We start from the raw sequence: 12,350 nt of genomic DNA, 5'->3' as shown, positions 1-12,350 counted from the left end.
TTTCTGTGGATTTTATGCTAGGTAGGTATTTATTTACCTTCTAAACTCAAAATTACTTAGAGATAAATATAAACTGCAGTTTGTCAGTGTTGTCTTTTTTAGTCAAAATATTGCTATTGTTAGCTCATTTATTCTTTGCATTTTGTGTTCAATAAATAGTTCTACTTGGGGTATAGATGGCAAATTCGATTCCTTAGCTAGACTCAGATGTCTCTGTAGCATATAATGTTCTGACAAATAGGGCCATAAAATTTAAAAATTATCTTTAAGATTAGGATATTTTCCTCAAAAGTAGCTTAAGGGACATGATTTCCATAGTTCTAAATCTTAAAGCATCCCCAGTAAATAAATGGAGTTTGACACATTCTACACATGTGTAGATTTTTATAACTTCGTTTGTTAATCTGGGAGATCTCCTGAACAACAGAGATTTTCAGGCAAAGGCTAAATGAAATCTTGATGAGAATACTATGGATAGAATTTAGGCATCAAATGAATGATTCAGTTAATGATCTTGAAAGTCACTTCCCTCCCTGAGAATCTCTATCATTAAATTTATGAGAATAGTGGAGAATTAACTTAAGGACCTGGTGGCCTGCTTTGACTTACAAATTTAGAAGAGTTATTCATACAAATAGAGGTTTTTTTTTTCAGCTGCCCTATTAAAATATCATTATAAAGTTATTGAACAGTAACCCTGTACAAAAACAGTATTAAATTTAATTTGTCTCCACCACCAGCATATTGTGGACAGTCCCTTCTATGTGTGGGTAAAATGAACTATCCTGTTCTGAGCTGGTGGGCAAGAGAGTCCCCTTGAAAGACCCTGACTGACTGGATCATTGAGTCAGCTGTGGTAAACCCTTCCTGCTAGTGAGGAGAGGTAGTTTGGCAGTTAATTGCAGGTGACTGGGAACCTAGCCTCCATCCCTGCCTCTGATTCTTCCGGTGTGGTAAGTCTTTCATACCTTTCTGTGTCTTCGAGGCGCCTTCGCGGGCAGACTGTTTTAAAGTCTACCTCACGATGACTGTGTAACTTGTACATCTTTAAAAAATAAACTGTGATATCTGGGGGAGGAGTCCATTCTCCCTTAAGGGAAAATTTTCATAGTTTTATATTTCAAGGTGGACTCAACTTGAGTTGTTAACTACTGTGGCATCACTGAGTTTTGGAACAAAGCAATTAATTCAGGGTAACATATTTCAAATTTTAAAAAACAATTAATTTATTTTTCCTTTCACCCACAGGTCTACCCACGGATAGCGCCGGCATTTTGGCACTACCTGCGGGTAGAAGTGAGTAGCGGGTACTTGAATTCTCCCACCCTTGCTCCTTGCACTCTGCTGGTGTGGTCTGATCTGATGTGCCCATTTTGCTCCCGGTGCAGCTGCCATTCTGTGTAAACGTGTTCTCACGCCACCACCATTCCTTAGAGTTGGATCAGAAATCCAAATCACCAAAAATCCAAGTGCAAGTTTATATAAGATAATCATCTTTCTTAATAAGTTTCCAAATCAAGACCATATCATATGCATCATAGTGATAAACAACTAAATGCTAAATTTTGGAAAACCATGCTTACACCTCTTTTTAATTAGTATTTTTGATATTCAGAGCATAATTCCTCAGCTTAACTTGGGAATGTTTCTAGGAAAAAGTGGAATAACGCTGCTTCATTTCCTTTCTCCTCTTCTCTATCCCCAGGAGCATGAGCAGCTCACCTACTCCTCCACGAGGTCCAAGGCACCCAGTGTCATCATCACAGGCCTAAAGCCAGCCACCAAGTACGTATTTCACATCCGAGTGAGGACTGCAACAGGATACAGTGGCTACAGTCAGAAGTTTGAGTTTGAAACAGGAGATGAGAGTAAGTTTTACACAAACATATAAAATAAGATGTTAATTTAGTACTATTCCAGTCTGACCTGATAGTTAAAAATCTAATGGCCCCAATAGTGAATAATATCATCAAACAGGATTCTGTTCATGTAAATACTCATACAGTCATTTCGGTTAATGTTTTGGTGCTATCGTTAAATACCTCCATGAAATGCCTTACTCTCCCACAATCGTAATGTGGCCCAAATACATCTCTTTATGCAGAATTCATCATTCATGCTATAACATAATCTCAATGGGTGGTGTTAGCCTAATTTTTTGCCAGTCTTGGCATCATAATATGATACTAATGAAAACTTGGAAGAGAATAAAGCCATGAGCAAATGAATTTAGCAGTTAGTTCAAAATTGCGCAGTTTTGGCTTGTTATCTCAGATCAATAAAAAACAGTGGTCAGGAGAAAAACTACACTGAAATGTACATTTTAAGTTTAATATAGACACATGGGCTTAATTAGAAACTCAAATTAGTTCCATAGCTTCGACATGTTGAAAATCAAAATGGGAGATGGAGGGAGTGAGGTGTTCCAATGTCATGTAGTACAGGCTTTGAAATGTCTTATTTAGTTTAAATCCTGCTGTACCATTGAATTCGTTTTTTGCTTTTAGAAATCTATGTTACTGCTGTCTTTGTAAAGATAATATGGTGGCTTTCTCAATGTTTCTCTATGGAAAAATGTCCAAATATCTAATTATAATAAAAACCTGTTCCCATCATTGCTAAGATACCCATATTTGCATGAGAATTCAAGAATAGCAAATATATTATAAAAATTCTTTATAAATAACAGTAATAGCTGCCATTTATTGAGCTTCTAATAAGTGCCAGAAATTATGTATCTTATATGTATAATTCCATTTAAACGTTTCAACATCCAATGAGACCAATAGGATTTTCCTAATTTTATTCACAAGAAAACAGAAGTCTAGAGAAATAGAGCAATTTGTCCAGATATATGCAACTAGTAAGAAGCTAAGCTAAAATTTGAAACTGACGGCTACCTTCTTCCAAGGCCTGTGCTCTGAACTACTCCATCATCCTGTCAAGTTCTTTCATTTGAATTATTAAAAAGTGTTAATGGTAAGATCAGGAAACAGGCCACAATCCCTCTAGTTGTCACTCCCTCAAAATGAAGCTGTTTGGATTTCAAATTCTGTGACGGAAGGAGTGTTGTTGTTTTTACATTGATGAACAATATCAATTCATGAGAAAGTCCTCGTTGCAACTATATATAGTTAAAAAGTGGAAGAGCACCAACACAGGTAAGAAGGAGCACAGCTTCGGGAGAGAGAGTAAACTAATGAATAAAAAGAACACTTATAACCTGGGTGTGTAATATCAATGATGATCATTTATAATCCTGCTGGAGACTATTGACTTCTCAATCTCGATATGAAATTATTGGGAGTAGAGTGTAATTATCACAAAACATAGCTCCAATATTAAGAACAATATAAAAACACTCAAAATGCCATCCCTGCTGTGTCCTGTTAGCTCTTTTTCCCCTGCACATCTTAAGACTTAGCCTCAGTGCAAAGCCAAAGGATGCAATTCAAGGAAAGTTTGGTCCCGGGAAGAGTCCTGTCATTGTGTTGTTCACGCTGTGTGTACTGCTTCCCTGTGTTTCAGTTCTCTTGCTTTCTTTCACAGATGAAGAAATTTATCTTTTTTAAAAGCGTGACAATTTTGAGTATTACATCATTAAGTCAAAAATATATTCTCAGACAGATTTATGGGGCTAAATCTAGATAAGTCATTTGTGTTTATCTGGGACTTTTAGAAAAAACAATCTAGTCTAATTAAAAAAAAGTTCTGATCTAAATATGAAAAATTTAATTTGGTTTAACTCTAAATTTCAACTCATTGTACTTTCAGGACTAGAATTCTTTCAGATATTATAGAAAAGAGAAGTACTTTGGAATTCCTCATCAGAAAAGGTCCCACGCTCATCAGTGACTCAGTATAATATTTATTCATCCAACAAAAATGTATAGGACACTTAATATGTGCCATTCTCTGTGTGAGTCTCTGGGGATGAAAAAGTAATAATAAGACCAACAGCCTTCACATAATTTATAGTCTCTATTTGTGGGAAGAAAATGAAAATTTAAATAAAAATTACAAGGTTAGTGACATGTACTATCATAAAAATATGCAAAGGGTGCTGTGAGAGCATAGAGAAGAAATCCTAGTTTAGCATGAATGGGTCATGAAGGGATCGGTTGGAAGGTGAGAAGCTGGGGCTCATTCTTGAAAGAGGAGTAGTAAAGGAATAGCAAAAACACTGAGGCCTGAAAGAGCATGAAAAAATGCAAAGAAGAGAAAATAATTTGGTTTGGCCGCAGTGAGGAGACACAGAGGTGAAATGGTGGGAACTAAAGGCAGAGAGTTAGACAAGGGCCAACATGAAGGTGTTCTTTTCACCACATGAAGGATACTGAGCCTTCTGATGATACTGAGGAGCCCAGAGAGGTTTTAATTAGGGAGTAACATGAACGATAACAGGTGCAAGACCCAATACTGAGCAATTTACACAAATTATCTTTTTAATTCTGACAAGATTATTTCTCCTTTTAGAAACATGAGTAGCTTTACCAAAATCTGATAATCAATATGAATGGAAGTGCTGGATTAGAACCCTAGAACCATCTGACAATGGCCGCCACAGACAGCAAAAAAACATGTTCTGAATCACTGATTCATAAATGACACAAAAGTTACTTTTATAAGATCCTTGAAGAGACAGAATGTCTGAGAAGATTCTGAAAACTGTGTTTGTCTAAACCTGGAATTTGGGTAAATAGAATGGCTCCCAAGTCAATTTACAGCCTAGGGGGAAAATCATTTAAAGGATCATTTTTTATCTGGTTAGTTTTAAATTGCATTTTCAAAGCATGCTGTTTATATCCAGAAGAGAATTTCAGTGAATCATGTCACAGTAGGATATGGGCAGGTTTACTATAAATTCAGGTATATAATGATATGAATCCCAATCTACAGCATCAGTCTTTGTCCCTTCATACCCTCCTAGCTCATCCTTTAATTTTTGTAGCTTTTGTTTCCTGAGTAGTGCCTGAACAAAGTTCTCTCTTGTGCGTTCTGTCTAAATAATGAACTTTACAATACATGCATAGAGATGGGGGTGGGTTGGGGAAGAGAGATGAGGTTCTCTCATTTGATGGGTTTGGTTCAGGTTTTTTTAAGTAAGGAAAGTGAAGCAGTTTGCAATTTACTTCTCTCTAGCCATATCTGTTTTACTTGGTTCAACTCTGAGTTTGCCAACAAGACAGCAATATAGAATATGAAAAAACTCCTTTTCAAAATCTTAGTATTCTTAACCCACAAGTGTTCTACAAATACAGTGGCGTGTGAGTAACAATCCAGTCACCTCTCTTGCTCTTACAGACCAGCAACTGGATTTTTTCCCAGGGTCAGATTATGTAGTGGAAACTGGCTAAACAAATGTAAAGATCACTAATTATGATCGCTAGCCTACTTGACCTAGACCTGTTGGTTTTCTCTCCCCCCCAGTCTACAGAATAACTTTATTACATATGTGTTAATGGAGAGATAAATAGATGGCAGATAGATAGATGGGTAGATATAGGTAATTAACTGATTGATAGATATATACATGAATAGGTACATAATCACTCCTATATAGTCACCAAAGACTTTTCTGTTTTAATGCTGATATTTCATATGTCTGCTAATCTCTCTTTGACAAAGAATGTACAACTAAATATTATGTTCACTAACAGCATTTATTAAGTACCTATTGTGCACTGGTCTTTTTATAAGGTACTGTAATTGATTCTCCCACCTTTTTAGAATAGATATAACAACACTACAATAAACTATAGAATCAGTAGTAAGAATATATAAACATTCCATGTGGATCTTCTTGAGACAGGTGAGATATTGATGTCAGAAGCTAATATAAGAATTTTCTCAGTATTAAAGTGGAATTCATATTAGTCCCAAAACTATCAAACACACACACACACACACAGATTAAGTACAGACCTTTTTGACTTATGTGAATGAAACAACAGGAAATTTTAACCACCTTAGATTTATTATAATTTTGTCCTTATTTCCTCAAGAAAATGTGCTTTTTCAATGGACAAAAAGTAACAATTAAAATTAAAACATTATCTACATAGCCAGTAAGATCCATATCCTTGCAAACTTCTCAAAAAAGATGTTTGATTTAATTTTTAACAATAGTCAGTTAAAATTATACCTACATTTTTTTTAGAAAAAGAAATAAAAATAATTTAAAGATAAAGAAGTTAGCCATTTGGTTATTTAAAACACCAGGACTTTTTAAAAAATATTTATTTATTTATTTGAGAGAGTGAGGGAGAGAAAGGTGGGGGAGGAGGGGGAGGGAGAATCCCAAGTAGGCTCCCCACTGAGTGCAGCGCCAGACACAGGATTCAAACTCAGGACACTGAGATCATGACCTGAGCTAAAATCAAGAGTCAGATGCTTAACAGACTGAGCCACCCAGGACCCCTAAAACACCAAGACTTATCTAATATTCAAATGTATTTTAGAGTAGCAGAAAATAATTTCATGTGTACACTTTTAAAACCCAGATAAAATATATCCTGCTCTATTACAGCCAACTTGAACATTTTACTAAAATACTGGAAGAGAACTTGTGAAGCTATCAAAAGGGTGCAGAATCCATAGCTTAAAGCCAATTTTTGAAAGAAAGCTGGAAATTTACACATAGTAATTAGCAGTTTACCTCTCCCATTGCTTTAATGGTTATCCAAATGACCCAGGAGAAGTATACATTGCCAACATGGAAGCAGTGCATTCTTTTCCCCTGGAAAGATTAATTATATGCTAAATTTTAGCAACATACAAACTTAGGTTTTTACCTCTAAGGTACATAAAGCACTTTTATCACACAAAAGCCACATCTGTCAACATTTAAAAATGTAATATTTACCAAAAGTAGTAACAATGAACAAGGTTTATATCACATAACGTGACCACACAGAAATCATCATGATCAACGTTAACTAACCAAACAATTACTGAACCATAGTAGGTGTTTCAAAATAGAATCTTGTATTGTGTCTTACACATGTATACAAAAAGTGTTAGTGTAGATACAAAGGGATGAATTTAATCACTTCATTATTTTGAAACATCCATAAGAGTTAGCTATTTTTAGTATGGTTTCATATTTAAGCAACTTGATTAAGTTTAACAATTTATAAATGGAAAATAATGCTGGAAATTAAGGTTCAATATTGTGTCTCTTGTTTCTTCTTCCCTAAGTTGTTCTTTTTGTCTCCATTGGACAAATTTTTCTATACTCCACTCTGTACACTTAAGAACTCCAAATCATTGAGTATTCTCTACCACACAAAATGTGACTTTCTCAACAAATATTCAAGTCTCCCTCCAGTCCTAATACAGACTGGCATCATTCCTGTCCCATCTCCCTCTAGTTAACACAAACTCTGAAAAAAATGTATGGATGCTTTATACATGAAATTTTCTGAATCTTCACAATTTCTAAGCTTCTTCTATGACTTCCAACTGGAAGATTCAGAAACCTATCACAGTACAAATGGTTGGTCCAGCTCATCTGCTATCCCTCCTGAAATGTTCTGGATCAGTCCAGTGAAAAACCGTCACTCTTTCCTCAGACGTTCTATATTTTATTGTGCAAGTGCTCAATTATTTGGTAAGTTGTTAGCCCTTTGAGGTTAAGAACCATAGCCAGTGTATCTTTGTGTCTTGTGAAATGTCTTGCTTATAGTTTCCAGTACATATTTAATCAAATAAATGAATAACACACAATTTTTAAAAGGCTAAAAATGGGAGAATAGCATGTTGCCTGCCAGTCTAAACAGAAAGAATCAAATGTTTTTATTTGACACAGATAAACATTTTAGCTTGCTTTATTTTGGCTGTCAGGCTGTAACTGGCTTGAGTTGTATAAAAACCTGATATGTGGAACTTCAATTACAAATTATTAATTCTAAAATTGAGGGCGCTTTAAGTAGAGTTAAATGATATTTTTGTTGTTGTGCAACATATTTTCTTCCTTAGGCTTCCTTTTTAAAAAAATCTCTATTATGTTTTAAAAAAAGTCTCTATTATGTTTGATCTGGTCTGTTGGTTGAAGCCCAATCTGTACTGCTTCAATTACTTAGGATGAAATTAGCATTATTATTAACAGCAGCCAGAAATTTGGGGACGGTTATTAATGGTGAAGCATGAAGCAGAAAGAGGACCGGCTGACCCTGGTGGAGTAATAAAAAAGTTAATTAATCAAGCAAGAGGCAGATTTCATATTTATGAGTCTACCCAAAGGAGGATGAATTCCAATATGTAAGATTTTAATTTGAAATAATCTCCAATCAATAGAACACTTTTTTCCCCCAATCAATAGCACAGTTTCAATGTTGGCAACCATACTGTCTAAACGCAAACGTCAGTAGGAAAGAAGAATTTTCTAGCAGTTAGGTTATCCAACTATAAACTGGCATACCTTATGAGGTAATGAATGCCTCTCATGATAAGAATTTGTGCTGAAACTAGCTGGATACTTATTCTGCATATCATAAAGGAAATCCTTGCTTTGTTTAGGAGGTTGTGATATAAGTTTAATGTAACTTCTAACATTGAGATTCTATCAGATAATATTTATTGAGTTCTAATTATTTTCCAAGCACTATTCTATTCTTTGTAGCTACTCATCTTTGAAGTAGATACTATTATCATGGCCATTTTATGGATCAGGAAACCGAAACACAAAGAAGCTTGGTAACTTACCACATTCCCATAGCTAGTAAGCGTTGGAATGGGCATATTATGGCTATATTATATAATATGGGGATTGTGTTTTTCATATTAACGCTCAGAATTAGGACTGAGCTCCCTTTATACCCATTCAGTGTTCTTACTTTTCTTATTCAGCTTGGTCATTACCTCTGATTTCCTACATGATTATTTTTTATTCTTGCCTCCAATTCTTCACCCTCCCTTAACCAGTTATATTCTTCCCTATCATAATGTGTGTTTGAATATAAACACAGATTTTCAGAAGACTATAATTATATATAAATGACCATACATCAAGTTCAGAGAGCTATGTGTGTTTTAATACAGATTTCTAGACTAATGCACACATGGTAGACCAAGTATAACTCTAAAGGGACAAAATAATATTCTTAGTCTGATTTACCTTACATGAGCAGGGACTTGATGAAGAGTAATTATTTGCATAGAAAATGGAATTCTCCTTTTAACAAGATTTTGATTAAAAAAAAAAAAGATATTTTGCTTCTGTTTTGCCTTGATCAAATAAAGACTTTAAATGACGGGAACCAGGCTCACGTACTGTAAGACAGACCGAAGTTTCCAATACAAAAAATATTCATCATAACTTCACTAAATGGACTGGAAAAAATCATTAACTATTAACAGGTACTTAGAAATTATACAGTGTGCATATTAACATGCAGTGTTACAATTTGTTTCATATCAAAAAGGGAACTATAAAGTAACAGTGGATCTATTTCTAAAAACAGAATATAGATTTATTTTAAGCCAATAACCTACAGCAACATATACAAAAATATGATTTCTTTGGGATATCAGCCAGCATCCTTTGACTGGAAGTTTTGTGAGGTTTTTTGAGATCAGGAACCATTTCTTACTCATTTTTGTGTCTCTTATATTGCTTTGCTGACACATAGAAGGCTTTTAGTGAATATCAAATAAGTTGATGTTACCCAGTAAATACTCAATTAACATGCATCTGTTATTTCAAACAAATTACATGCATTTTATTATCTATATATTTTCAGTTTCTTATGTTTTTGTGCATATATATTAATTACAGTATGCTGAATGCTGGTCAAACGATACAAAATGTCAGTTATGCAAGATAAACAAGTTCTGAAGATACATTATTAATGTAGCAGGGTGACTATAGTTAATGGTACTGTATTGTGTATTTGAAATTTTCTAGGAGAGTAGATCTTAAATGTTCTTAACACACACACACACACACACACACACACACACACATGCACAGTAACTATGTGAGGTGCTGGATATATTAATTAGCTTGATTGTGGTGATCATTTCCCAGTGTATGCTTGTATCCAAACATCACATTGTACACTATAAGTATACGCAATTTTTATTTGTCAGCTATACCTCAATAAAGATGGAGGGAAAAAAAAAAAAACAAAGGTAAATAACAAACATTCTCTGTCTTCAAGAAGCTCACCACTAAGCCACACCAGAGACTCTTCTAACAGAGTTTCCTCTATATGCCATCCTCAAAGTCTAATTTTAATTTGACTTGATTTGAGAGGACATGGATTTTTTTTTCTATCAGCTATCATATAAATTGCCTGAATTTTTCTGCCAAGTATTTGACTTTACAACCTTAAGTTCTTCTAGAAAGCAAAAATGTTCCTTAGACATTTCAGATCACTTCACATTTACTGAAAAATATATTCCCTATATAATACATGAAGAATTACAGCCATTCTTCAGACTACACAAATCAGCTTTATTGATTTGTATTTGAAGTGGCTTTTTTAAATGTCATATTCTAGTGGTTAGGAAAGCATTAAGGGCAAAGTCAAGAAAACCTAATCTCTTAATATAACTGCATATAGCGTATCGAGAACTGCTGGTGGGATTCTTAATTATGGCTGACCTCCTACTTCCATCTGTTGCACGACTATGTACTCTGCCCGAGACAGGATAAGGAGTACTGTGCTATTCAGTAGCTACTTCTTTTTTTTTTTTTTTAAGATTTTATTTATTTGACAGAGAGAGGTACAGCGAGAGAGGGAACACAAGCAGGGGAGTGGGAGAGGGAGAAGCAGGCTTCCAGCTGAGCAGGGAGCCCGATGTGGGGCTCGATCCCAGGACCATGGGATCATGACCTGAGCTGAAGGTAGATGCTTAATGACTGAGCCACCCAAGCGCACCTCAGTAGCTACTTCTGGAATGGTATTCTAAAGCATGGGGTGGGGGCAGTTGTAGCTAGCTGTGGAATGATGCCCAGTGGTGATACATAGCTGTGGTTCTTACAGGGAGAGGGCAGAAACACCTGATGCTGGGATGAAATTGTCCTTTAGGAAATCCCAGACTGCAAGGATGACACAGCACAGGGCTTGCTTTCTTTTACAGCTTGATTTCCTACTTCCCAATGGAATTCTATCCATATGGTAAGCCATCATTTTTAAAGCTAAAAAACTTGAGAGTTGAATGAAAGAGTTGTCAAACTGTCCAAGGAGGGTGAAAAGCATTTTATATAAAATATATAAATACTAAATATTATCTGCCTATGTTAAAACGTAAAGGCATAATTTGAGTTTTTCTATTTGTATAGTACCAGGATGCAATAAAAAATAAGTTTAAATTATCTAATGTAGCATCTTTTAAATTTGTATTAACTCAGTGCAAGACGTCCGTTTTTGCTGTACCTCGCTGTGAAGTCACAATACTGAATGGACAGATGTTTACAAAATAAACCCAGCCAGCTCTACCAAACCTTGTTTGAGGAATTAAGGAACAGCTTAAGTATTTGCATTACACTTTACTTTTTCAAGGGAAACAGTAGTTCAGTGAATTTAAGTTAAATAACAAGAATTCTTGGCCAAATAGCAGGAGCCCTTTAAAAGATGGAGCTGTGTGTGCACACACCCGAGCATGACATGCGTGAGCACATTCCCGCACTGTGAAGACAGGCAAAGTAGCAGAATATGGCAACTTTACCACCAGATATAAAATAGCTGATTCACAACAAACTGAATTTCATATTCTCTTACGCTTTTGGAAAACTGAGCATCCTTTATAAAATGCTCTTGCACTGTAGTTATTTTTAAAGTAAATAAATCTTTTATTTGCTGGATACAAAACCAGAAAGCAGACTAAATGGTTTTTTTCAACAGTCATTTTCAGCATTTCTGTAAACAATTAACAGTGCAATATTGCTTACTGAATTTAGCATACATATTTATACATACATACATTCATGTAATACATATATTCTGCATTCATGCACTCTTCTATTCTCATTTTGCGATGACGAAATGAAATTGACAATGTCTTCAGTATTGTTGCTTAAGTTGTTATCCTTGGCAGTAAAAGAGTGTATTTCTAAATCTGATACAAAGTTTGTTTCTAAATTTGACGTAATGAGAGAGAAAGTGAAGAGCATGGGAAAGGAAGCAGCAAAAGCTAAAGCAAGCAGAATGTTTAATTGTTCAATTTATTCATTCACTCTTTCACTTGGTTTAAAAGTACTAACCCAGAGGCCAGATATAAAAGGAGGTGCTGTGGACTCAAAGATAAAAAGAGTAGATTTGTTCCCAACTTTCACAAAAGCTTGTGAGAGGTTCAGAAAATTAAACAAGGTTACGAGGTTGTACGTGACATTTTGGGGAGCA

At 35.1% G+C, this 12,350-nt stretch overlaps 1 protein-coding gene across 3 annotated transcripts in view; it reads left to right on the top strand.

The window, feature by feature from the left end:
* EPHA6 (EPH receptor A6) overlaps window positions 1-12,350 on the top strand; it is an 814,184-nt gene that overhangs the window by 549,074 nt on the left and 252,760 nt on the right. For 2 of the 3 annotated variants that reach the window (XM_087861713.1, XM_087861712.1), the window contains 2 exons: window positions 1,249-1,296; window positions 1,706-1,868. In XM_087861713.1, coding sequence (XP_087717839.1) covers window positions 1,249-1,296; window positions 1,706-1,868 — 211 coding nt within the window. The remainder of the gene's footprint in view (window positions 1-1,248; window positions 1,297-1,705; window positions 1,869-12,350) is intronic. The other variant, XM_045785661.2, reaches the window with a different exon arrangement.

This window comes from Ursus americanus, chromosome 4, assembly GCF_024610735.1.
Source record: "Ursus americanus isolate L20-20 chromosome 4, mUrsAme1.1.p, whole genome shotgun sequence".
In the NCBI taxonomy this organism is placed as follows: Eukaryota; Metazoa; Chordata; class Mammalia; order Carnivora; family Ursidae; genus Ursus; species Ursus americanus.
The sequence above is the reverse complement of the archived record's forward strand: the minus strand, read 5'-3'. Positions and strand labels throughout refer to the sequence as shown.